This window comes from Phanerochaete carnosa (genome assembly GCF_000300595.1).
Source record: "Phanerochaete carnosa HHB-10118-sp unplaced genomic scaffold PHACAscaffold_6, whole genome shotgun sequence".
Taxonomy (NCBI): Eukaryota; Fungi; Basidiomycota; class Agaricomycetes; order Polyporales; family Phanerochaetaceae; genus Phanerochaete; species Phanerochaete carnosa.
In genome coordinates this window covers 925,096-948,975 of record NW_006767633.1, presented here as the reverse complement: position 1 = coordinate 948,975, position 23,880 = coordinate 925,096, and the positions used below count along the sequence as shown (strand labels likewise).

The 23,880-nt window shown below is 53.5% G+C and overlaps 11 protein-coding genes across 11 annotated transcripts in view; 8 read left to right on the top strand and 3 right to left on the bottom strand.

The window, feature by feature from the left end:
• Window positions 1–1,119: 1,119 nt before the first annotated feature.
• On the bottom strand, window positions 1,120–1,488 carry PHACADRAFT_78259 (uncharacterized protein; the record flags this gene model as incomplete). Its single annotated transcript, XM_007396777.2, has 3 exons — window positions 1,120–1,161; window positions 1,223–1,378; window positions 1,441–1,488. Coding segments are annotated over 3 exons (246 nt in total), but the record flags the coding sequence as incomplete, so codon positions are not given.
• A 108-nt stretch (window positions 1,489–1,596) lies between these two features.
• Window positions 1,597–2,319, bottom strand: PHACADRAFT_122903 (uncharacterized protein; the record flags this gene model as incomplete). The annotated part of the gene is made up of 1 exon (XM_007396776.1): window positions 1,597–2,319. A coding segment is annotated over exon 1 (351 nt), but the record flags the coding sequence as incomplete, so codon positions are not given.
• Window positions 2,320–4,068: 1,749 nt separating this feature from the next.
• PHACADRAFT_257763 (uncharacterized protein) lies at window positions 4,069–6,246 on the top strand. Its single transcript, XM_007396775.1, has 8 exons — window positions 4,069–4,349; window positions 4,412–4,494; window positions 4,547–4,596; window positions 4,646–4,740; window positions 4,793–5,232; window positions 5,280–5,471; window positions 5,522–5,537; window positions 5,590–6,246. Exons 1-8 carry the CDS (start codon window positions 4,155–4,157, stop codon window positions 6,097–6,099), a joined length of 1,581 nt encoding a protein of 526 aa, XP_007396837.1. The 5' UTR covers window positions 4,069–4,154; the 3' UTR covers window positions 6,100–6,246.
• Window positions 6,247–6,404: 158 nt separating this feature from the next.
• On the bottom strand, window positions 6,405–9,212 carry PHACADRAFT_209951 (uncharacterized protein; the record flags this gene model as incomplete). Its single annotated transcript, XM_007396774.1, has 6 exons — window positions 8,662–9,212; window positions 8,450–8,605; window positions 7,680–8,394; window positions 7,480–7,625; window positions 7,175–7,423; window positions 6,405–6,662 (listed from the first exon to the last, which is right to left on the bottom strand). Exons 1-6 carry the CDS (start codon window positions 9,178–9,180, stop codon window positions 6,405–6,407), a joined length of 2,043 nt encoding a protein of 680 aa, XP_007396836.1. The 5' UTR covers window positions 9,181–9,212.
• Window positions 9,213–9,833: 621 nt separating this feature from the next.
• Window positions 9,834–15,138, top strand: PHACADRAFT_209950 (uncharacterized protein). Its single transcript, XM_007396773.1, has 17 exons — window positions 9,834–10,901; window positions 10,952–11,172; window positions 11,220–11,364; window positions 11,414–11,615; window positions 11,671–11,994; window positions 12,049–12,206; window positions 12,255–12,815; window positions 12,868–13,027; window positions 13,077–13,194; window positions 13,244–13,458; window positions 13,512–13,723; window positions 13,782–14,062; window positions 14,120–14,195; window positions 14,249–14,294; window positions 14,348–14,498; window positions 14,555–14,718; window positions 14,769–15,138. The coding sequence occupies exons 1-17, from the start codon at window positions 9,867–9,869 to the stop codon at window positions 15,050–15,052; spliced, it is 4,353 nt and encodes a 1,450-aa protein (XP_007396835.1). The 5' UTR covers window positions 9,834–9,866; the 3' UTR covers window positions 15,053–15,138.
• A 395-nt stretch (window positions 15,139–15,533) lies between these two features.
• On the top strand, window positions 15,534–16,836 carry PHACADRAFT_145778 (uncharacterized protein; the record flags this gene model as incomplete). Its single annotated transcript, XM_007396772.1, has 2 exons — window positions 15,534–15,833; window positions 15,905–16,836. The coding sequence occupies 2 exons, from the start codon at window positions 15,534–15,536 to the stop codon at window positions 16,655–16,657; spliced, it is 1,053 nt and encodes a 350-aa protein (XP_007396834.1). The 3' UTR covers window positions 16,658–16,836.
• Window positions 16,837–17,393: 557 nt separating this feature from the next.
• PHACADRAFT_257755 (uncharacterized protein) lies at window positions 17,394–17,809 on the top strand (the record flags this gene model as incomplete). The annotated part of the gene is made up of 1 exon (XM_007396771.1): window positions 17,394–17,809. The coding sequence occupies exon 1, from the start codon at window positions 17,594–17,596 to the stop codon at window positions 17,804–17,806; it is 213 nt and encodes a 70-aa protein (XP_007396833.1). The 5' UTR covers window positions 17,394–17,593.
• Window positions 17,810–17,814: 5 nt separating this feature from the next.
• Window positions 17,815–18,482, top strand: PHACADRAFT_257754 (uncharacterized protein; the record flags this gene model as incomplete). Its single annotated transcript, XM_007396770.1, has 1 exon — window positions 17,815–18,482. A coding segment is annotated over exon 1 (476 nt), but the record flags the coding sequence as incomplete, so codon positions are not given.
• A 16-nt stretch (window positions 18,483–18,498) lies between these two features.
• On the top strand, window positions 18,499–20,960 carry PHACADRAFT_174622 (uncharacterized protein). The gene is made up of 10 exons (XM_007396769.1): window positions 18,499–18,653; window positions 18,711–19,064; window positions 19,114–19,172; window positions 19,538–19,594; window positions 19,645–19,763; window positions 19,822–19,847; window positions 19,903–20,391; window positions 20,444–20,508; window positions 20,565–20,634; window positions 20,683–20,960. Exons 3-10 carry the CDS (start codon window positions 19,153–19,155, stop codon window positions 20,932–20,934), a joined length of 1,098 nt encoding a protein of 365 aa, XP_007396831.1. The 5' UTR covers window positions 18,499–18,653; window positions 18,711–19,064; window positions 19,114–19,152; the 3' UTR covers window positions 20,935–20,960.
• Window positions 20,961–21,033: 73 nt separating this feature from the next.
• PHACADRAFT_257749 (uncharacterized protein) lies at window positions 21,034–22,430 on the top strand. Its single transcript, XM_007396768.1, has one exon. It carries the CDS (start codon window positions 21,049–21,051, stop codon window positions 21,955–21,957), a length of 909 nt encoding a protein of 302 aa, XP_007396830.1. The 5' UTR covers window positions 21,034–21,048; the 3' UTR covers window positions 21,958–22,430.
• Window positions 22,431–23,448: 1,018 nt separating this feature from the next.
• The window catches only part of PHACADRAFT_257748 (uncharacterized protein), a 1,742-nt gene continuing 1,310 nt past the window's right edge, over window positions 23,449–23,880 (top strand). Inside the window, exons 1-2 of the mRNA XM_007396767.1 lie at window positions 23,449–23,520; window positions 23,567–23,632. The gene's annotated coding sequence lies outside the window, so the exon portion shown is untranslated. The remainder of the gene's footprint in view (window positions 23,521–23,566; window positions 23,633–23,880) is intronic.

Sequence of the window (23,880 nt, the reverse complement as noted above, 5' to 3'; positions counted from 1 at the left end):
TGCGTAGAGGCAGAACCGAAACACGATTGGTGGGCCGATCATACTCGGGGGGCGATGAAGGAGGCAAGGGTGGATTTGCGCGGTTTCGACATAAAGACGCGTTCGATACACTCAGGACACTGGCGGGCATGGACGTAGGTTGAAATCGACACGGCTGTCAAGCTCGCGTACACATGTGCTCGCGTCGTGGTGAAGAGCCTCTGAAGTGACATGCCTAGTTCCCCACAGTTCAGTGCTGCGAGCACAAAAACTCATTTGCACAAGTCTTAGGCGCAGAATTTCTGACGGGCGGACTCACGATTCTTGGGTGTAGAGAATATGGTCAGATTCTCGGATGCGGAGTATCTTGAGACTTGTATGACATGGTCAGACAAAAACCAACGCTCAACGATCAGATTCTCGAATGACCGAAATCGCGCCCGCGTGATGTTCAATATCTCCCAGATACTGTCACCACAGTCTCATCCGTGCAGCTGTGTAACATCTTGATCATGGATCTTTATCTCTCAGATTTCAATCACCTAGGGCAACGAATCGGCGACGGTGACAGAGTCGCGCGGATACAGACCAGGCGGAGAACGACAAGGCGCATTCTTACGATGAGTGTATATCACGGTGTAAGTACTAGTGCCCTGAGCTGTGGAGCTACCAGCGGTTCGCTGATGAACTCATGACGCTGGGCAGGTCAGGAGCAGTGTCGTTTTCTAGTCATAATAATGCGCTCCACGCCGATCAGCGCATCGCCAACGGCAAACTGTTGATGCAGGTTGAATGTTGTGGGTGCATGTATACGCTTCCGAGCAGCACTTGGAGCCGTTATCTTGCCCACATCTGAAAGAAGTCAGACGGCGATTATTGCATGCTCGGTGACCAAGCTGAATCTGTGTTACGTTCCGGACCCCGCAGCGACTTCAGCCATCAGGAGACACTCAAGACATGTATTTCACGGTTACTACAGACTGGACTTCGGGCACTTCGTACGGGACAAGCAGTCACTAGCGGTGGAGCAGACTCGCCGCTCCATGATTTATGGGCTTAGTTCCTGCGGTACAGTGAGTCGAAGCAACAATCGTATTCGTGATTTCTTACACTCACGACACAGACAGGCAATCGTTGAATTTACAACGTGACAGGAAGGCAGCCGATGGCAATTACGCCGCTCTGGATCATGCAATCAATGAGCCGCCACACGCCAAACTCCATGCATCGGTATGCTACTCACCACGTTGTTATCCGAGCAGCAGACGGCCGTGGCAGAGCAAGCATCGCTAGAGCCGGCGACGGTAATGGGGTCGCAGCCGTCGCCGATTAGCACGGTTGGGTCCTCGAGGACAATGCCGAGCTCATCGAGCAGAAGAGTGCCCAAGTCAGAGTCGCCCTGTTTCGTTGCGTGTACAGTCAGTGATTTCATTCCTAACAATCCATGCGGGTTGCACTTACGGGCACGACATTCTGGCAGCATTGGATGGAGCCCGTGGAACACTGACCGTCGGTGTCGGTGGGGAGTGGCAACGAGGGTATGGTGATGGTGGGGATGATGCCCGTTGGGAGAATGCCAGAGGGAAGAATTCCGGAGGGGAGAATTCCAGAGGGGAGAATGCCAGAAGGGAGAATACCAGCGGGGGTAGTCGAGGTTGGCAGGATGCCGGAGGGGAGGATACCGGAGGGGAGGATACCAGAGGGGAGGATGCCGGAGGGAAGAATTCCGGAGGGGAGAATGCCAGAAGGGAGAATACCAGCGGGGGTAGTCGAGGTTGGCAGGATGCCGGAAGGGAGGATGCCGGAGGGAAGGATGCCAGAGGGAAGGATGCCGGAGGGAAGGATACCAGAAGGGAGGATAGTGGGCAGACCCAACTGGCGCTTGTCGTTCTCGGGGTTAGGGGCGGCGGCCACGAGAATGGCGAGGGAGCAGAAGGCGTAGAGGAACGAGGCGGGGCGAGACAGCATTCTGGCTATGCTTGTTGGGAGAGTGGGCTGAACGAGGGCTGGCTGCGAGAGGGCTGGCTCGACCTGGTCTTCAAGGCTGGCTCACGATGCCCTTTTATACGCTCGAAGGAGTCCTCCCCGGCGCCCTACATTCCGCCAAGGTTCGTCTTTTCCCAGCCAGTGCGGTGCTTGTCCTTGTCTCCTCCACCCACTACACTCCGTTCATCAGCGTGACTTCGCTAATCAGGAAGAAAGACATGTTTTGAAATCTCAGGGTTCATGTCAAATGTTGCGAGAGCGGCCAATGGAGATATGGCGAGAGACCGTGTCCCATGTGGAAAGTTCGTATTGCAGCTGGGAGATGCTGCCTCAGCTTTGATTAGACGGTATGTTGTTATCGCCATGTTTGTCTTCGAGCTTCAATTAATCATATCCAACTGTATGTCTTCAGGGAGCCTCGTGGGTGACATATGGCGTATGAATGGTCGCGCGGTCCTGCGCGTGGTTAACTCCCGCAAGAAGGACCCGACGTGCGGTGATTCTCGTCACAAAAGGTCAAGCATTCTTCCAGCAAAATTTCAAGCCCTTTTTGACAGATTGTGCGGGTATACACAGGCTGTGGAACATTTTGCTAACTGAAGCAGTTTTCGCCACCAGACAAGGTACGGAGGGTTATGATCGGCTAGTTTGTTATGATCGGCTATTTTCGAGGACAGGCGGCTCTTAGGACTGCAAAAGCGTCTCCAGCGTGGGAGGACCACCCATCGTCCGAGCACTCGTGTTTTGCGAACAATGTACAATGTTAGGGGAGAACTAAGGAATGCTCACAGGGTCCGTCAAACCAGTAAATAATGGCAGTCCGGGATGTAAACGAGCACTAGCACGATGCTCGCTTCGGCGCTGCACTCCCTGCAGAGGCCTACAAGTAGCTGTGGCAGAGGGAATGGTACACCACAGGCGAGGGGCAGTCTCGTGATAAGTCGCAGAATACATTTCAAACGAAGCTACAGATACACTCCAGCACAGTACGACATTGCCACGAGGGGGAGGCAGTGCTACGTATGGCCGCTGAATACATTGACCACCTTCCAGGCGATGTTCAATTTCATCTTGTACACCTCATCTTGTTGAAATAGGGATCGCCAGTAACAAGATGGGACCCACGGGACAGCATCTATTTGTCCTTTGGGATCCTCAGCCCCCGCTTTCGGAGCCTGCTACGGATGGCCGGTGATTCACTGCACAGACAGTCAAATTGGCACGGTAGCTTAGTACCTTCCACTGTGACGTCGAACTCCACCTGCATGTTGAGACAGTGTGGACATACCGGTGTGGATGAGTGAAGTCCTGATACTAAATTGCCGCTCCAGGTACTCACAGATCGACGGTATCGCTGTGATACGCGGCACGACTTGTCGCCGCTGAGTTACATCTACCAGATGTGGTCATAGCCTTAGAGCCTCGCGAGGATAGCTGAAACACGGGGGCGGACTCAACAAGCGGCGATTTGGCAGCTACAAGACACTCTTAATCCCGCGGAGCATAGGAATGGCAGCCAACGACAACCAGCTTCACACAGACAGAACCCGTGAATCTTCCATGATACTTCCAGTCTCGGTGTGCATATGGTAATTTTTAATTTAACGAGGTACGTGACTGCCTTGCTGAATGATGCGGCCGGGCAAATTGCTTACGGCAACATCCGTCCAAGCTTCTTGCCCCTGCAGTTCATCCTCACGGGTGATATCGCGGATAGGGGTACTATTCGACCCTCGAAGTCCTATTCAGTTATCAACTGGTCGTGACCAATATGATATCCGCCGGCTGAACTTGAAGTCGAGCGTCCCTACGAGCATGTATCACTACGATGACTGCTTACGGGTATTCCTGTTCTGCCTTCGATGGCACGGACTATCCGGGACGTAATTTTTACGAGCTTGTCGGCCGACTCAGTTCGCACGAGTAGCTACCGCGCGGTCGCAGCCAACGAATTTCGCCACCCTGGCTCGGAATCTGGAGACCTGCTAAATTAGGTCGGCCGACGTGGAGTGGGACCAGAGTGCGTCATACTGGCAACGTCAGCAAGTTATGGCGCTTACACGATGCGGCTCGCGTACCTCGGTCTCCGCAAACAGGTTTGATCGTCGTCGTCGTCGTCTCCAACACCATCCACGTTCTTTCTTCTGCCTCCGACCACTTCAGGGAATATTTCTCGCAACGTCGATGCTATGAACTCGTCCGTACTTTCGGCGTCATCCTCAAGCCTTCCGTCGTCTGCTCCACTGCCATCGTCGCACCATTCTCTCGACAATGTCCCTGCACACCATGCTAGTCCCGTCGTAGCGTTCATTATTGGTCTCGGCATTGTCACTCTTGCATCCATCATGAATGCTGCGGGATTGAATCTCACGAAGCTAGATCATGTATGTAGACCCCCTTCTTGAAAGCTGTGACGCTGAACAAGCGATGCTGTGTGGCACTGCAGGTGCGAACAAGTGCAATTCCTAAAGCATCGCGGAGAAAAGACTGGCTTAGACCATTATGGCTGCTGGGCATGGTATTATACGTGTGCGTAACAACAAATGCTTTGGCGGAGTCAAGCTTGACAGCACTGGCGCAGTCTCTCGCAGCTCATCGGGAGTACACTTGCGCTGGAGTATATGCGTGCAGGTTCGCATCATACGACTTCTTGAGGTCTCATTCTGACCCCTTTTGATAGAATACGTTGCACCCTTGGGGTCTACCTCACTCATCTTCAATTTTCTATTCGCTAAATTCCTGGTTAATTCTCCCGTCACGAATAATGATATTTACGTGCGTAAGCGGATGTTTTACTACTCTTTAATGTCTCACACTATGCTTCTAGGGCACAATCATTGTAATCATTGGTGTCATTGGCATCGTCGCCTTTGGCTCCATTAACAGCGGGTTCAACACAGAAACTGACGCACATCATCTGACACACCTCTGGAACCGGGGCAACTGGCTGGCATACTTCTTCTTGCTATCTTTCGCCCTCATCGCTCTCTCCATCTTCATCTCGCAATTGGACGCTGTGCTTGCGTCTCGTGCCGACCTCAGCGCCGTACCATTCGACATGGAGTCGCCCACCAAAGGACCTCCGCCCAAAAATATCTTGCGCAGGGTCGCGAATATGTACACTCGGGCTATGCACATCATCCGCGGCTACCTCGAGTCTTGGACATCTTCTCATGATGACAAGCGTATCGCGTGGACGCTGGGAATTGGGTGGGCGTGCCTCGGTGGAGCACTTGCTGGAGGTTGTCTTGTGTTTGCAAAGGCTGGGTATGTACCTTGATTACCGCCACACACATGCTTTAACACCCTTTCAGGGTTGCTCTCATCTCCGGAGCGGCGTCGCACATGAATACAGGCAACCAATTTGGCCAAGCGTCGTCGATATTCACCTTCTTACTCCTTGCCGTGACCGCGGTGTCGCAGATCATTTGCCTCAACCGCGGTCTGAAGGTTTACGACTCGACTCTAGTCGTCCCCGTATTCTATGGTGTATATACCGCCATGGGGTAAGTTATCTTTCCGATCTAGTGGATACTATGCTCATATCTTAAATTAGCTTCCTTAACTCTTTAGTCAGTTCGATTTCTCTGCACGCAAGTGCATATATACTGACGGAACATGCAGATTTTCAATAATGAAGTTGACGCTTACCAGTCCTGGACGCTCTTCCTGATTTTCTGCTCCATCCTCATCCTCATCTCCGGCGTTGTCCTGCTCACGAACAAGAAGCCTGATCCGCAGCCTAAGACACCTGGCTTCAGGTCCACAGACGACACGACGACGACGGTCTCCCTGCCACCAAACACCCGCCGCCGCGCACGAAGCAGAGTCGGCGACGAGGAAGAGGGTATTCTGTCTGCGGAGGGCGGAAGCACGGCGCCCTGGCAGCTCGGCGACGCGAGCGACGATGAGGACGGCAGCTTCCCGTCCACACAGCGGCACGCCGCGGATCGGCCGTGGGCCGGGGCCGGCGGCAAGGGCGAGCGTGCACGGATGATGGAGGATCACGACAGCGCCGACGAGGCGCCTCGGGGATCGACATCCTCGGACGCGACGCTCGCGCGCCCCGAACAGGATGGGGACGCGTATTCCGACGAGTTTGGCGACTGGAAAACCGGCAAGGCGGGGATCTAGGGCGCTGCATGGTGCATATCTGGAAGGGCGAGTTCTGCATTTATTATATATACTAGGTGCTTTGATAGGTATAGAATCAACGTAATTCGACACACGGGCTTTTGACGACATACGCTATAATTATAGAGACAGTGAGATACAACACGGGGATTTGATGGTATTTGATTATGTGCGCGGGGAGCCATAGGATAGCTATGCAGCGACAGCGATTCATGAGTGCTAGTCTTTCGTACCGGCAGCTCATGTCAGCGGCGGGGCTCATGCATCCAATGAATGGCTAACATACCTTTCAGTCCATAATGTCTTCAACGGACCGAGCTGAACGCCTTAGAACTAGTGGCCGCGGAAGAGGATGCCTTTGACGCGGACGCTCTCGGTGTGCGTGTTACAGCGACGGAGGCAGACGCTGTAGAGGTGGATGCGACAGGAGACCCGACAGTGACAGCAGGGGTGGAGGCCGAAGCGGCGGATGTTGGGGGAGCGTTTTGTGTCTTCCTCTTCTTCGTGGGATAGGTATTGCCGTTGTCCGGCCGCTGGATCGCTTGAAGCCCCGGTGGGATGGTCTGCTTCACTTGCTGCCTGAGACGATTATGCGCCTTGCGACCTGTGCTGTATATTTCTCTGCCAGCTTGATATCGTCATTCTCCAACTTATTGGAGATTTTCATAAAGCCATCGCTGAGAAGGAAAAACAAACCCCGGAGCTGCCCTGGGTCCGGCGCATGGGGCGCCCTGTCCAAGCTGGCCTCCATGTCCCTATAAACATCAACTATCCACTTCCTCATCGTATCTATCTCCACCAAAACATTTTGGACTCGAGGATGAAGGAGTGTAGCATTCTCTAGAAGCACATAGTCTGTGCACATAATTTGGTCACGGGAAGTGCGATCACAACATCAGGAAACAGGACTTGGGCCCATAGTGCTCCAAAATGCTCCTGTAGCACTCTGTAGCATTATGGACCTAAGTCTTTTTCCTGATGAAAAAAGCTTGTAAGCCGATTCGTGTTGTGCCTTCTGATACGCGATACGGGTTTGGTCGATAGTCGAGCCCTCAGGAACGGCATATACGCATACCAGTACGACATAAAAGCCCAGCCAGAGTGCAGACTCTGCATCATGGAGAACGTTGTGCCGGAAGGGAATGACGATCTTCACAGAAGGCACCGGCGGCGGCGGAGTGCGAGAGAGTAGACGCTGCAGGTCCTGTTTGCGCTTCTTGTTCATCCAGTTGCCGTCAAGCACTGGTATTTTGTCAACGCGGAGAGCGTTACGGTGTAGATACCGGTGGTTTTCAACTTCAGTCGACACGAAGAAGATAGATCCCTTGTGTGTACATAAGTCTGGCAGCTCTGCATGGACAACAACAAGAATTTGCATACTGTACGGATGCCGTGTGGCTGCTGGTCGTCTTCCAGTGGCTTAGCATACTCGAGGTCTGAGATCTTGACTTGTCCATCGATGACTAGCACATTGTCGATGCTGATGTTGCGGTGAATCCAGCCGCACTCGTAGAGAGCGGCAATTCCTGTGAGCAAGCTGAATGCGCGGCAGAGCTTGTAAGATGAGGCTGGGTACATACCTTCGATGACACCCGAGAGATGACCGAAGGCCTCACTCATAGAACTGACCTCTCGGAGGGTCTTTCCGAGCTCCCTGTACACAACGCGATAATGCACCTTTCCACTGTACAATGGAGGTGTCTCCAGTTCTGGCCTTTCTGGCGCTGTTGCGCTTCCGAGTCGTACCTGAAAGTCAGCGGCGACCGTGATCCGGTCGTTGAGTTCTGCAGGTACCTGCGGCATGCCATGCTGCTCTGGTAGTGCCTGCCCTTTCAGCATGACGTCGCGGGTGTGATCTGGAATGTCCCCAACGTAAACATTGCCTTCAGCCTCAACATGCAGGAAGTGCTGTTCCAGAAGCTCGTGAATGTCTTCGCTGAGGTCGGTATTGCCGCGTATGGCATTCAAGATAGTTCCTTCGCTCGGGCGGTCTGCATCTCGCCAGCCATCTCTGAGCACAAGCGGCGTTGGAAGCTCCTTTCCCCTGTCGTCTAACCTCCTGACCTCCCAGACACGAGTGCCACGTCCTCTGACTGCATCGGTTCCTATGTTGGAGATAACCCTCTTCGTATGGTAATACGTCGCCGTGCCATCTAAGTTTCTGACAGCAATCTTGAGGAAGGAATATGGTTTTCGTGAGGTCCGCTTGACGAAAGTGATGGTTTCGTCCCAGCCGAGTTGAGCGTAACTAGCATAGCAGATGCTAAGGATAAAGTTCATGGTGGCAACGTGGTTCTATGAAGAAAGCACTGTGAGCATCGCAGGCAAGTTTGGGACGGGCGCGGCTTACCTTCATGAAATCGAACGGCTTTGAGACAATGACGTCTGACCGGCTGCAGAACCACAAACGCATATTTACGTCTTCGATGGTAAAACCGTAAACAAACCGCCGGCGGGGATCCTCGCGCATGATGTACGCTAATGACCACAGAATTTTTGCCCGGTTCTATATAGCGCAACAGTGTTAACATCAAGCTACATTCTTCAGGAGAGTGGTCTTACATCACGTGCATACTGCGGGTTCGTAGCATTGAGCTTAAACTCGGAAGGGACTGCGATGTCGAGCCACCTCAGCTTCTTCAATCTACGAGGCCGTTCGAGGCCAGAGGTCATGCACTTGGCGTCTGCACGGAGAGCGACACAGTCGGGCTTGGAGGTATTCGGCCGCGTCCTAGACTCTGGAGACCGGTCGGGGATGCAGATGAATTTGACATTGCGAGGGACGTCGGTGATATTGCATGCACCACAGATTTTTTCGGCGAGTGTGTCGAACTTTCCATACAAGCCGTTCTCCCCACCGGCCCCGGCCGAGACGGGGTAATAGCTCCAGACCGACCAGTATCCGCCTTTATTGATAGCATTCTTCTTGAGCCTGAAATAAGTTCTGGTGAGGTTGATACGGGGGTGGAGGGGAGGGAGAGCGTGCTCGAAGAACCAGTCAAGTTCAGACTCGGATACCTGGTGCAGCAGCTCATGGAGAAGATGGCCACGAGAGTGTGGTTGGGCAGAGGAAGAACTCATGTACTAGGGGTGAGAGAGGAAGCTGGCATCGAGCTGGCCGCGGTTCAACGGAGGCCCAGTGTCTGACGGTACCTTGCCAATCCTTATGGTGTCTTCGCAAAATCCTGAGTCTTCGACTTCATCCATGTCAAAGTCTTCGGGGTCTGTGACAACTTTGAGCTAGAGGCGCAGTATGAAACGGGAAGACGAGGCGAATCTTGGACGTCTTGGACATCGGGAATAGGGAAGTCGACCCCTAAACTTCGGCTCCGACGCCCTCCCATCGTAGTTTCCCCCTTTCCCCACGGTCTTCGAGCAGTTTGAAGTCACGATGAGGTGGCATGCGAGGCGATGGCTTAAAGATACTGTGGCCAGAACCCGACGAGTCTACACAGTGTGCCTCTGCAAGCCAGGCTGTGGCGCATCCGCTACCGAACTCATTGCGCTGCTTAAAAGTGCAATTTGAAGAGCTTTCGGAAAGTGAGCATGTTACTGAGAAGTTATGTTGCAGGTTACGGCGACATCATAGGCGTAGCTTGAACGTGTGCCCACAATATTAATGCTTCGGACACCGACGGAGTGCGGTTTGCGGGGTCACGGCCACTAATGAGCGCTTGCCGCATTATGACGCTAGTCGGTTCGATCGACGAGTCGGGAACTTTGCTCTTGCATCTCTTCCGCCGACTCTCCACGCCCTCAGGACCAGCATGGCGGCGTCGATGCCGTCAGAGCCCTACGACTACACAGAGGGTGCTTCCGCGATAGATATTCAGGAAGCTGTCGAGTCGGGCCGACGAGCACGGCGAGATTCGCAGTATGAGGCTGCCGGTGATAACTACATCTTCGATGGACCGAGCCATTCGGTGAACCCAAGCAGCGTATCACGGATGTCGCTGTCAGAACATGGGCGTCGAAGCAGTGAAGGACGGCGCAGACCTTCGCAGAGCCGACGGCAAAGCGAGGATGAAGGCAGGTCGTGTTCGAGGAGCAGGCGTATGAGCAGGGACAGTCGCGCGTCGCTCATGTCCGAAGGTGAGCACGGAGACCAGTACACTGAAGATGAGGAGGGCGAAAGACACTTCAGACAACCAAGACCCAAGTCGACCTCGCCCGCTCCACGCCCGACTGTGTTCGAAAATATTGCCCAAATATTCACCAGGGCTGCACCTCAGACAGAATCTCCGCCTCGCAGCAGACGTCCTTCCATCTCTAGCAGGTCATCACGCTCAGGCCTGCTGCGTCGAACTTCCAGCCGCCGCTCGGACGCCGGCTCCGACTACGCGATAGACACGGACGATGAAGAGCGCTGGGGCTACGCTTCCGAAGAAGAGGACGAGTCTGAAGATGAGTCAATCCGCGGCGCTGATCGTGACTCTGTCGACTTTCGGTCTATCGGAGGAGGCTCCTTGCCCCCTTCTCCCGGTCTTGCTCTGCATGTTATGACTGGCGACCCCATCTTTGGAGATGAGTCTCGTATAGACATGGGCGAGTTCGACCTCAGCGAGCCGCCTCCTCCAGGGCTACCGAGCCGACAACTGATTTTTGTCGAGGAAGAAGACGCGCACATTCGCTTTGTTGGCTACGAAGTTGTGCGCCTTCGGCAGATCCTTTGGCGAGCTTGCTGTGTACTCTCGTTCGGTATCCTTGGCTTACTTGGGCATTGGTTCCCTCGTCTCTGGTTGCGTTGGGTTGCGAAAGAGAAAGCATTCAAGGATATAGAACACGGCTTCATTGTCATCGAGGTTTGTCATTCTACTCTCTAGCATAACACTTCTCCATGATGGTGTGAAAGTCTGCCTACAGAGATACTGCTTTATTTCCTACACGGAAAATTGAATACCCATATCGCGTCTCTACTGTCTTCCCAGCGGAAGTGCCGCTTTCACGAATACCATCGCACGCCGGAGAGAACGGTAGCGCGACATCGGGCATATTGAAGCATTTACTCGTAGTAGATTATCGATATGCACGCTTTGCCCTCGATCCCCGGACAGGGCTGTTCAGTATGGTGAAGTAAGTGCACAGCCATTATCCAAGATCTCGGTCTAACCGATTGCTAGGGCGTGGCGTGATTCTACATGGAATAACAAGCAAGTCGTCCAGGTCGGCCTTGATGACGGCACCAAAACGCAACGTTGGACGTTGTTCGGCCCGAATGTTATCGATATTGAGGGAAAATCGACTATATCTCTGCTTATCGAAGAGGTACGTTTATGCCTTCTCCAGTATCCTCGAAGGCCTCATGTGTACACAGATTATTCATCCATTCTACGTCTTTCAAATCGCCAGTATCATTCTGTGGTCCCTAGACGATTACTACTATTATGCTTTTTGCATAGCCCTCATCTCTGCCATTAGCATCCTAACGACGCTGATCGAGACGAAGAAAACCATAACCCGCATGCGCGAGATGTCAAGGTTCTCTTGCCATGTCAACGTCTATCGAGATAGGAGCTGTAAGAATAAATATAGATCGTATTTCACCTGGGCTAATCAATTGCGTCGTGCCAGGGCAAGTGGTTGATTCAGCAGACCTGGTACCCGGTGACATTGTGAACCTCAACGATCCGCCTTTACATGTCTTCCCGGCAGATATGTTTCTACTTTCAGGAGATGCTATCGTTAATGAGAGCATGTTAACTGGGGAAAGCGTTCCTGTTAGCAAGGCGCCAATAAATGACGAAGACCTCGCGCGTTGGAAGGATAGCAAGGAACCTACTGGTGATACCAACAAGAGTTTCTTGTATGCTGGTACTCGGGTCGTCCGGATAAGAGGAGGCATGGCCGCTGATGGCAGTACGGGATTGCCTGCAGTTGCTATAGTCGTGCGTACGGGTAGGCACAACTCAGCTCATCTTGCGGTCATGACGTGTTAACCGTAATGTCAAGGCTTCAATACGACGAAAGGCGCGCTCGTTCGATCGATGCTGTTTCCCAAGCCAATTGGATTCAAGTTCTATCGCGACTCAATTCGCTTCATCTTGGTGCTTGCCGGCCTCGCCAGTCTTGGTTTCTGCGCTTCTGCTTTTCAGTTTGTCAGACTCGGAGTGAGTATGTCGCTGGTTGTCTGATGTTGTAGCTAACTTGGCCTGCAGATCAAGTGGCACACGATCATGCTTCGCGCCCTCGATCTCATCACCGTCGTTGTGCCTCCAGCGCTGCCCGCCACACTGTCTATCGGAACGAGCTTTGCCATCGGCCGCCTTCGCAAACAAGGCATCTTCTGCATCTCTCCCAGTCGCGTTAACGTCGGCGGGCGCATCAACGTCTGCTGTTTCGACAAGACCGGCACACTCACCGAGGACGGGCTCGATATCCTCGGCGTGCGTGCGCTAGAGCGCAACGTGCATCGTTTCGGAGAGCTCCTCGAGGATGCTCGCGACATGCCTGCGAGCAGCGAGAAGGCGAACTTCTTGTATGCCCTGGCGACATGCCATTCGCTGAAGAAGGTAGACGGTGAGATTATCGGTGACCCGCTGGACGTCAAAATGTTCGAGTTTACGAAGTGGACGCTCGAGGAGGGCCAGGTGTCTGGTACCGGCGTCGTCAAGAGTCGTGTTGGTGGAGACCGGCCTGCCGCTCTTGTTCAGACGGTCGTTCGTCCGCCCGGATCAGCTTCGTTCCGCGTTGAGGACGCCTTGAAAGGTTCTACCCGAGTGAGTAGTCTGTCTTCCAGGCAACATTGAGAGACTAATCTTGGCTCGGTAGCATGCGCACTTCCTTGAGCTTGGTGTTGTTCGTGCCTTTGAATTCGTTTCTTCGCTTCGCCGGATGAGTGTTATCGTCAAGAGGCTCAAGAGTTCGTCCATGGAAGTGTATGTCAAGGGTGCACCCGAAGTTATGGGCGATATCTGCGAGAAGGACTCTTGTAAGTCTATCCAGCAGTTTGAACGCTCGAGGACTGACGCCCTCCGTAGTCCCAGATGACTACGACGACCTCCTATCGTACTACACCAAGCGTGGATATCGTGTTATTGCCATGGCTGGCAAGAGTATCGAGGGCTTATCATGGCTGAGGGCTCAAAAGATGAAGCGGTAAAATGATTGTTCTCTTCTACGCGAATCAGTCTTAATTCTTCTCCAGGGAGCAAGCAGAGTCGGGCCTAAGGTTTTTGGGCCTCATCATCTTCGAGAATAAGCTGAAGCCTGGGACAACTCCTGCCATCCAAGCTCTGCGGGCTGCTCATTTCGCATGTCGCATGATCACTGGTGACAATCCTTTGACTGCTGTCAGCGTCGCCCGCGAGTGTAGCATGGTGAACCCCGCCGTCCATGTCTTCACTCCAACTTTCATTCGAGGTGTGTCATTTGATCGAGTATCTATAGCACCTGCTGAGGGGTCCTCGTGGTAGGCGGACCGCATACACCCATGTCGAAGCTGGAATGGTTCTGCATGGACGAGCCGGCGTGGAAGCTGGATGACTACAGCCTCAAACCCCTGACCCCTCCTGCACATCGGACGGTCGAGTCAGATCATGTCGATTATCACGATTACGCTCTCGTCGTCACAGGGGATGTATTCCGTTGGATGATCAACCATGCCCCGCTGGAGACAGTTCAGCGAGTAAGCGCGCGACTTGATTTCGATATGTTACTAGTATTAATCGGGCTGGCTTGTGCAGATGCTGGTGAAGGCGCAGATATTTGCCCGCATGTCTCCAGACGAGAAGAACGAAGTCGTGGAACGGCTCCAGGGCCTGGGTTACACGGTTCTGATGTGCGGCGACGGAGCGAACGATTGTGCAGCTCTCAAGGCAGCGGATGTCGGACTGTCGCTGTCGGAGGCAGAAGCATCGGTTGCTGCCCCATTCACCAGTCGCACCCCAGACATCAGCTGCGTGCTGGAGGTCATCAAGGAGGGTCGTGCTGCGTTAGTGACAAGTTTCAGCTGTTTCAAGTACATGTATGGTTTCCTCGTTTGTCTGTAATGCTGCCTTCGCTGATCCCTCCACTTCCTCAGGGCGCTGTATTCTTTGATACAGTTCACAACTATCACGTTGCTCTACTCCTTTGCTTCGTCCCTAGGAGACTTTCAGGCACGTCGACATTGATCGTACGGCTTCCGCAATGCTGACATCGTTATCTCTAGTTCCTCTATATCGATTTGTTTATCATCATACCTATCGCTGTCACGAGTAAGTGGGGGAAAGTCGCAGTATCCGAATTTGACTGAATGAAGCTATTACAGTGGGCCGCACACTTCCGTATCCGAAGCTGCATCCGAAGGGTCCTACGGCGAGCTTGGTTTCGAAGAAAGTTCTGTCAAGTATCATTGGCCAGGTTATCATCACAAGCGTTGTCCAGTTCTGGACGTACTTCTGGGTTCGACGCCAGCCATGGTGGGCGAATTTCCTATCACTATACCCCTCTCTCGCTAATTTTCGCATAATAACAGGTACACTCCCCCGGTGCTCAACAACCCCGAGACCGACGAGGGCAAACTCGCGGCGAGGAATTATGAGAATTCTGCACTGTTTTTGGTTTCGTGCTTCCAATACATCCTAGTTGCGGCCGTCTTCAGTATAGGTCCGCCATACCGACAGCCCATGTGGACGAATAGTCAGTCTTGCGTGACTAACTGCAAGGATATTCACTCACAACTCCTACAGGTCTGCTTATGTTCTCTATCGTCTCACTGTCGCTCTTCAACGCTCTCGTACTCCTCTTCCCACCGGGCTTCCTGTCATCTATCCTGGAGCTCACCGACATGCCGACTTCGGGGCGCGCTACACTGCTCCTTGTTGTTGTTGTCAATGTGGTGCTGTCCATGGCGTTTGAGCGCTGGGGCGCGCCCGTGGTTGCTGCGACGGTTGACTACCTGACGAGCCTGCGCAAACGGCATCGCGTGAGGGATGGAAAGACATACAAGGCTGTGGAAGGAGGGATGCGATAGCACTTGCAAAAGTACTGTTAATCTCAAGTATCTTGATTAGATGGACCATCTACTTGTCGCGCCGATTATCTCTTGTGCCGCATAAGCCTTTACCGCCGTGTTGTACTAAGTGCTGACCATGGCAGGCGGAGTTCCATCCATATAGCTAAAGAGGCATACCTCCAACGCTATGTCGAAATCCGCTTATACGTCATGCTGTACCCACCGAACGCCACGAGGATGGCGTCTAATGCGCGGAATAGTAGATTCGCTGGGCCATCTGTAGCAACGCGCAAATTGTCGGAGCTCCATCAAACGGGATATCAGGCTAAGCGTTTTGAGACATTCGCTGAGCTACGTGGAAGCTCGCTTTGCTGCCCTGTCCCATACCACTACGGCCGCGATAGTCCCAGTACTAGTTCTCAAGTTTGCCGTTGGAACCGGGTATGTTGGAAGTCTTATCAATCTGTGTTAAGCAGAGTCTGAGAAGAGGCAGTGCGCGATGGACCCGAATATCCCGATATTGAGGCATGCGGAGCTGTACTATCCCGACGGGGATATCGTCCTCAGCGCGAAGCTCGAAACGGCAACACCTCTGACTCTCGTCGTCTTCCGTGTGGACAAGTTGTTTCTTTCGCGACATTCTGAGGTCTTTCGAGGCATGTTCGAGGTCGTTTCAGGTGAGAAAGCGCAAGAAAGCTATGATGGGGTCCCGGTGCTATGCATGCCAGACCGAGGCGAGGACCTTGCGATGCTCATCGAGGTTATCTATAGCCCCGTGTGCGTTTACCTGCCCCCTCAAGTGTTCTTTTAGTGCTGAGCAACACTATCAGGGCGCTGTTCCGTCTCCTGGACGCAACTGCACCTGCAGAGCTGGCCGCTCTTGTAGTAGGCCTCGCGGACATCTCCAGGAAGTACATGGTGGGGCAAATCTGGGAAACCATCGTGGGTAAAATGAAGAGTCAATGGCCGATCACATTAGAACTATGGGACGCCCGCCGCACATACATACAAGCTGCTCAGGACCAGCACGAATACGAGCATTTCGAGCTCTTTGGCGCGATGTTCCCGGAGCCGGCATCGGCAGTCGCTTTCGCCTTGAAGCACGACGTGCCATCCATCCTTCCCTCTGCGTTTTACCATCTTTCCTTCACTCGCCTAGATCATGAGTACGGCGAATTCGAGCGCTATGAAGGCGATCGTGATGGCGTGGAACACCTTCCCGCAGCGCGGTGGAGGCTCTTGGACGCAGAGACCCTGCGTCGATTCCTGATTGGGAAGGAGTATCTCTTGCACAACTTCAAGATGAGCCTTGACACCCTTCTGGAGGAAGCGTCAATCCACTCGACCTTCCAGGCACGGCATCCCCGCAACCAGGCTGGGATGGACGGCAAAGCAAACTGCAGGCAGACAATGCAGATGATGGAACGAAATCTCATGGGGGTTGTTCTAAACAAAATCGACTTCGCGGACATTGACTGCCTTGGTGCTCTGGAACATTTGAAATGCTATGTGGCGGAGCGGGGATTGTGCGATGCATGCAGAGTGCTACTAACGAATTTACTTCAAAAACGGCGCAAGGAGATTTGGGAGCGTCTTCCCGCATGGTTTAACGTACAGCAATAAATACACATGTTGCCATTCTCTTTCACATACATCCTATGGCGCGATATGTTTGGGGTGAGTAGTTGACAAACTACTTGAGCTTCCACTGTGCACGAGCTAGTGAAGAAAGTGTTCTTGTGGAGAGATAAAAAGTGGAGTGCACAAGGTGGAGACCTTCCTACAATGCGGCATGAAACCAGCATACAAAGCCATCCTAGTCTCGCACCAGATGCGATTGTCGCACAAACACGCGCCCAAGCGTCGCAAGGTGACAACGAAGTTTTGTGAGAAGAACGTCGCCCAGATGTGCGTAGACACGGCTCGTCATGATCTGGAACAGCCTAGATGTACACTTACGAAATTGTTTCGAGAGTGCAGGACACGTCCAAGCAGATTATAACTTGAATCCGGGGACGCTTTCATTTCCGGATTACCTGCCTGTAATACGATGTACGTATGCCCGACGACTTCAGCCTCGTTGCGAGATAGCATCGACCACAGCCTGCATGTTTGATACGTGCCGCGCGGGAGACAGGTGCAGGTATTTGACAGAGACGTTTATTGATTGTCTCCAGGCGGAACTTGTGCCGGTTGCGTCGTCCGCGTGCCGAGTAAGCTGGGTTTGTTAACGAGTAAGTAACTTAGCTTACCTCAGCAGAATCAGACATAGACCTCATCACGAGAAATGGTTACGCATTGGTTACGGGTCTTGATTAACTTTTTGATGGAATGCTCTGACACAGACGCCTATACGAGCAGAATAACCCTCGGCTGTGGCCTGCCCTTTACCTCTGGTCGCCATTGTCCGTGGTTCTACTGTACCTCCTTTCTTTCTGCCCTGGGGGCCATTCCGTTCCTTTCCAACCTTTTCGTCGTCGCATTCAGGCTCGTCGACCACTGGGAGCAGGGTCTCCGCTCGCTTCTTGTCCAATCCACCAGTGATTTCAGCGAAATTACATGCCCATGTTCACAGCGATGCTCGGTCCATCGGCAGCACTTATTCTCTTTCTTCAGCTCTTCAGCGTGTTTGCGGGCCTTTCGAATGCTCTCCCAACCCCAGCACGCCAGTCTCGTACTTTGGTCGTCCGCCAGAATGGCAACAATCTCTCGCAGCCTGTAACTGTTCAGACGCAGGATATATTACAAACGTACGTCGCCGCAGTTTTCTGAATGCATTAATGTATTTATTTGTCGTAGGTCCGCCGGCCCAATGCAAGAGACATGTACCATTACCATGACGCCGTTTACAGACACAAACGGTACACCGCTCATCAAGGAAGAGAAGGCGTGCACTCTTGCAACCATCGGCTCTGGGGGTAGCTCTTCCAGTAACGGAGTTACTGCGACGACTGCGTCTGCAACCGCCGCGCCGGCCAGCACGGACTCCAGCGCTGCCTCGGGGGACACACCGCCCGCCTCAGGCGCGAGTGTTTCGGTCGCATCGACGGAGTCAGCTTCTGCACCTAGCCAGATCCCCGCTTCTTCCCCGATCGCTTCAGGCGCGAGCGCGTCGGCCGTATCGACAGGTATAGCTGCATCTGGTCAGAGTCCCGCTCCCTCCCCAACTGCTTCGGACTCTGCCTCAGCTTCCGTACCCGCGAGCGCGTCTGCTACCCCGTCCGCTACCACCACTGCTGCTAGTACAGGTATGTGGTGGCGTGACACAGGTTTCGAATGTACTCTGACGTGTACGACCTCTGTTTGTTGTGACTAGATCCATCCGCATCCTCTGTTGCCCAACCCACTGACATCGTTACCGCATCTCCCTCGGTCTCATCTGCCGCATCTGCTTCAGCCACAGCCGCCAGCGAGTCTAGCGGTGTGGTGAACGTGAGTATCAAATTTTGCTCAGCAAGTCTCATATCTCAAAGTTTCATCGTTGCAGGGAATCTCTACTGTAACCGCCGTCCCCACTGTGTCCGCGGCTTCTGCATCTGCATCGGCCACGCCCTCAGCATCTCAGTCTGCTGCGAGCGGCGCTTCTTCTACAGCTGCGGAATCAGGAGCTGTTGCTAACGTGCGTACAGCCGATGATCATGCCATTCCATGTTTTTGCCAACCTTACTATCTTTAGGGTGTCTCTTCCATTGCAGCATCTGCTCTCCCATCTGTGAACGCCCCCAGCGCCGGTTCCGCGACCGCCGTTGCGGCCTCCCTCTCAGGATCTGCTACTGCAACACCTGTGGGACCCTCTGCGGTCCCAGCGAATGCCGCTGGCGGCGACCCTGACCCCTCCGCTTCTTCCTCTTCCGCTGCTGCCTCGGGCACAGTCGCGGCGGACACTGCGGCATCTAGCACCCCCGCGTTCGTAATTCCTGGCAAGACACTCTCTGTTCTCCCAATTGGTCTCGCGGTCTTTGGGGGTATCTCCGGTATTGCTTTGATTGTCGTTGGGCTCGTCACATACGAGCGTACCAAGTACCGCCGAGTGAGTCGCCTGTCCTCCTTCCCGAGCGCGCGCTGATTTGTTTTGAAAGGCATTCCGTCAGCGTAAGCTGGCCGAGTCAGGTGCTAGTATGGGCTATGGTGGGATGGCGTGCGTTCTTTTCGTACTCATTCTCGGAGGCTTTGCTCACGTATCTTCTACAGACAAGCTGCTTAATCTTCTTATTGCGCTCCAATTATTCAGTTGTTTTCGGCCGTGTAGACTTTGCGGACAATTGCTATCATCAGCAATTTGGGTATCGCCCCTCTGTACTCTCTGTACTTGTTGTAATGCATCATGCTCATCAAGTTCAGACATACGATATGCACCTTGTGATTTGCTCCAGTATCGGGATGCATTGTCATGGAAGCCGCATCCTCACCGATCAATGGTGTTACGTCATTTGAAGCTGACTCAATATACCGTCAATTTCATCCGAACGCAGATGTTGTATCCGTGTCCTCGTCTATGATGAGCCTCAAGCGTGTCAACGAGCTCGTCATTACTTTCATAGTAGATAACAGCATAGAATGGTCGGCGACAATGTCGCATCCACATAGCCAAACCACTGAGCATTGTGCAGGTTCACGAAATTGCCTCCGGGCTTCACCCAGGAGCTACGCTATCAAGTGACAGAGAACAACCCGCCCATTGACCCGGTTACGAATGCTCCCTTCATCGATTTCGAGAATTACTGCTGCGGTATGTGCCTCGATTGGTACTTTATCATCGTCCAGACGAGTCTGACGTCCGTCTTCAGGCGCCCATGGCTTTGCAGCTCTCATTGTGGGCAAAACAGCCATCGTGCTTTATGCGAGAATTTACGCATATATGTTCGCAGGAAACCAAAGCGGAGGGCGAGCCCAAGTCGCACTACACGCTCTTCGATGCCGGTCCCGAGTCGAAGAGCATCACGCGCAACGTCGCGGCGCTCAGCGTCCCCGTCGAGCGCGTCTCGCGTGTCGTCCTCTCGCACTGGCATTCGGACCACAGCGGCGGCATCCTCGCGTTTCTGCGCATGCGCAAGGCGGCGGCGCAGGACGAGCATGGACAGTGTGTCGTCGACCTGCACCCTGACAGGCCTATCGCTCGTGGCATCGCACCCCAGGGTGAGATCTTCTGCCGGCTGGCGGAAGATCCGACATTTGAAGAAGTTGAGAAGGAGGGCGGTGTGGTTGAAAAGCATGCCGAGGGGCACGTTGTCGCAGATGGAACTGTCTTCGTGAGCGGAGAGATCCCTCGCCTGACCGAGTTTGAGCAGGGAATCGCTGGTGGGGTGAGGTGGAAGTTGGGTGAGGCTGGTGCTGGAGGACAATGGGTGCCTGAGGCGGTAAGATCTCTGCGGCTTCGTCTGATAGCACATGATGAACGTTGCCCCTTAGCACATCATGGACGAGCGGTATGCAGCTGTCGACGTGGTTGGCAAGGGCCTGGTGATTTTCTCCTCGTGAGTGATAGTCGTACTGTCGCGCCACAACCTGCCGACTCGAACCTTGCATTTAGGTGTTCCCACGCTGGAATCGTAAACGTCGCTACAGATGCAGTCAACAGGTTTAAGAGGCCGATACACATGGTAATGTCTACCCGTATTCCCAGCGTAGACTTGCGCTGATTCGTACAGATTGTCGGTGGTCTACACTTGGGCGGGCCTGAGCTCGCAGATCGTATCGAGCCCACAGTCAACTTCTTTGCTAACAAGCTTCGGCCCTCTCCAACGTATATCTTGCCGATGCACTGTTCTGGATTTGGTGTCAAGATCGCACTCGAGAAAGCTTTTGGCGACGGATGCGTTCCGACGGGCGCAGGCGTTCATGTGAAGGTGGATGGTTCGCCAGAGGACGAGGCTGCGATATTCCCGCCTCTCATCATGTAGTGTTTTGATGGAATGATTGGAATTGCCTAAATTGCTCGTTGCTGTAAGGCGCCCAGGGAACATGTGGCGAGTGGCGGTTGTTGCTGGACATCTGCAACTTCTCGCATCACCGCCATGTTCGTCCACCATGCTATCGGTTTGCTGCTCACTCTCGCACTTTCCAGCGCAGGACGTCCTCGCCAGTCTGCAAAGACGCCCAATGCATTCACAATTCCACCAGAACTCATCGACATGTGTATGCGATATCTCGTAGACGACAAGCCATCTCTCAAAACCTGCTCGCTCGTCTGCAGGCAATGGTGGTCTTGCGCGCGGCGTTACATGTTCGAAACCGTAATTCTAACCACTTCCGACAAAGATGGCGCGTGCCTTCTTCCATTCCTCCAGCACGACCTGTGGCCACTCAAGTCGCTCGTTAGGGAGCTGCACTTTCGCAATCAAAACCGCCAAACAACCTTGCTTACTAGTCTTCCTGTTGAATACCTGGCGCAGCTAATCAGTTGCTGTCCCGACATCAAAGCTCTTCGCTTCACCAATGTTCGCTGGATCAGAGAACGCGGCCAGGACATGCCGTTGTGGCCTCGTTTTCCTCAGATCCGAACACTCGAACTCACGTACCGCGACTCTCATGCTTTGCCCGACATCACAAGTATCTTTCACTGGTTGCCTTTTGTCCGAGAGTTCACCTTCAACGGCGGGATGGTCGGACGACTGGAATCCTTCGACCGGTTCTCGCCCTTTGCTACGCCTCTCACGCTGCCGGCCAACCTGCGTCTCGAGTCTTGTCACCTCAGGTCGCACGAGACGAACCGATACGTACTGGACTACTTGCGAAATACACAGACAATGCAGTCGCTCCAGTCCTTCTCGGCTGTCGTGACCACTGCAGACGAGGACCACACTGTCATCGGCCAGATAATCGAGGCCGCCAGCGGCACCCTGCGGCGCATCAGCCTGGATCTGTCGTCTCACAAGCTATCCACTTACATTTACCAGCGTAGGTATATCGCGCCTAAGTGCTGACAAGCTACTGAACCCACGGACGTTTAGGCTCCATGCTGCTGACCTCCGCGCGTTTCCAGCTCGGCTCGTGCTCGCAGCTGGAGAACCTTCATCTCACGATGCTCCTCTATCTGCCGCGACAGGATACTCAGCAGAACTCGATACACTTCGTAGCCGCAGGACAGCAGGTCGACGAGATCATCCGGACGGTCACCTCGACCGCGTTTCACAACGTCTCCTTTGAACTTGTCGGAAGTGCGACGAAGGATACAGAGCTTGGAACGCTGCACGCGTACCAGTGGGGCGACCTCGATGTCTACTTGTCGGCACACCCGACGATCCGGACCGTGACTTGGAGGTGGAAGGCCGGGTGGTCGGACAGCCTCATGACGTATCTCGTGAAGAGGATGCTCCCTCTGACCAGCATGCATAGGAAGTTGAGGTTTGAGTCATCTGTTGAGAGAGTGAGCTCCGATTTTATATCAACAGTGCTCGGCCCCCTAACATCCGATATTTCTCCGAAAGCCTCCGCTCCGCAGATCTGAACTCTTTCATACGAATGCTTCCTTCCCCGAAGGCCTTCAGAGGGGCTGAGCCAGCCCTCACTCACGAGGTCAACCACATGGCGTTGCGTAGGATCACCTAAGGCCAGGCGATAGCCTCACGATCGCGCCTCGGAGTTGGTAGGAGAGCCGGAGTCGCGAACTTCACAGTCAACGGGTAAATATCTATATATCTGCTTGAGTTGCCATACTATTATCACAGAGCTGAGACTCATTGCATTGAACCTTACTTTAGTAAACCCTTGAAGTTGCACGAGTAGCATCAGGAAACAGCGTCTTGCTGCGTAGCAGGGGCGTCTACTACCACCAGCCACCGCGTCTGCGCTTGCCGCTTAGTGCATGCGCGAGGCTCAGGAGAGCCTGGTAGCACTTAGCAGCTGCTCATATGCACCACCTAACTCTGGCTAATTTCTTGCGCCATAGACTAGATTTGTATGTAAAACATATGCTTACAACATTAGTGAATGAAACTAGATAGTACAAGAGGCCGCTTCGCTGCGCTCCGCGACTGCTGTCCTCGTGGATGTGGTTCTGCGGGCGGGAAATTTAAGCTCAAAATTTTCGATTTCACTTGCTGTTTCGATTTCAGGGCTGCAGCATAGCCGCGCTGCGCGCGGCGTAAGCAAAGGAGAGCGGAAGCAACGATTGGGCCCAATCAAGGAGAATGACGAAATAGGGGCCGTCGACAGGTATATAAGGCGAGGGATGGGAGAGGGGGGCCCCTGGAGCAAGTAAGACAGGGATAAGAAAATCGTTTCTTACTTTGAGGGCATCTGTGTAATAGTATAGTAATACAAAATTTTGATTATGACACTTGAAGCTTGAAGTACTGTCCGAAGGTGGTATACTCTTCACTTGCTCAAGTACGGGAATGTCTGCCCTAAATTAACGAATGATGGCACGGCCGATGGTAACAAGCGCCCGAACATCCCTCCTTGTTCCACGTCGCCACCGCGCTGCGTCAGCCTATGTCGGCGGTGTCAGTCAACGGGCAACGCGTCGACGCCATACACGTCCTTGCGTAAGTTATGTTCTTCTGACATATACCATACCCTTCTCATGAGCAGTGAGGTCGCATTGTCACGCGCGGAGCAGGCGCACAAGCCCCAGAGTAGCGAAACAGTGTTTTGCGCGCAACCAAGAAGCCCATGAATGATACGACAAGCACTACAGGCCACAAGAGTTAAGGGTGTGATGACCGCGTTGCTGCTAGGATACCCGCAGCTGTTGAGGGCGGCGCAGCCCTTCACCGCTATCTTCCTTTTCTCAACGGAGGATGCGGTGTCTCACAGATTACAGGCAGCGGTGATCAGTGAGTTCATTATGTCATATAATCTTGATATTGATAAGTTGGGCTCGCATCAGGCAATGGAAGATCCGC

Coding starts and splice junctions, on each gene's coding strand:
- PHACADRAFT_257763 (XM_007396775.1), top strand. CDS start 4,155: ATGAACTCGTCCGTACTTTCGGCGTCATCCTCAAGCCTTCCGTCGTCT. Junction 4,350..4,411: donor ATCTCACGAAGCTAGATCAT/GTATGTAGACCC, acceptor GTGGCACTGCAG/GTGCGAACAAGTGCAATTCC. Junction 4,597..4,645: donor GCTGGAGTATATGCGTGCAG/GTTCGCATCATA, acceptor CCCTTTTGATAG/AATACGTTGCACCCTTGGGG.
- PHACADRAFT_209950 (XM_007396773.1), top strand. CDS start 9,867: ATGGCGGCGTCGATGCCGTCAGAGCCCTACGACTACACAGAGGGTGCT. Junction 11,995..12,048: donor TGCTATAGTCGTGCGTACGG/GTAGGCACAACT, acceptor CGTAATGTCAAG/GCTTCAATACGACGAAAGGC. Junction 14,063..14,119: donor TTCAGCTGTTTCAAGTACAT/GTATGGTTTCCT, acceptor CCACTTCCTCAG/GGCGCTGTATTCTTTGATAC.
- PHACADRAFT_257749 (XM_007396768.1), top strand. CDS start 21,049: ATGTTCGTCCACCATGCTATCGGTTTGCTGCTCACTCTCGCACTTTCC.
- PHACADRAFT_174622 (XM_007396769.1), top strand. CDS start 19,153: ATGGGCTATGGTGGGATGGC. Junction 19,173..19,537: donor ATGGGCTATGGTGGGATGGC/GTGCGTTCTTTT, acceptor GTCTATGATGAG/CCTCAAGCGTGTCAACGAGC. Junction 19,848..19,902: donor ATGGCTTTGCAGCTCTCATT/GTGGGCAAAACA, acceptor ATATGTTCGCAG/GAAACCAAAGCGGAGGGCGA.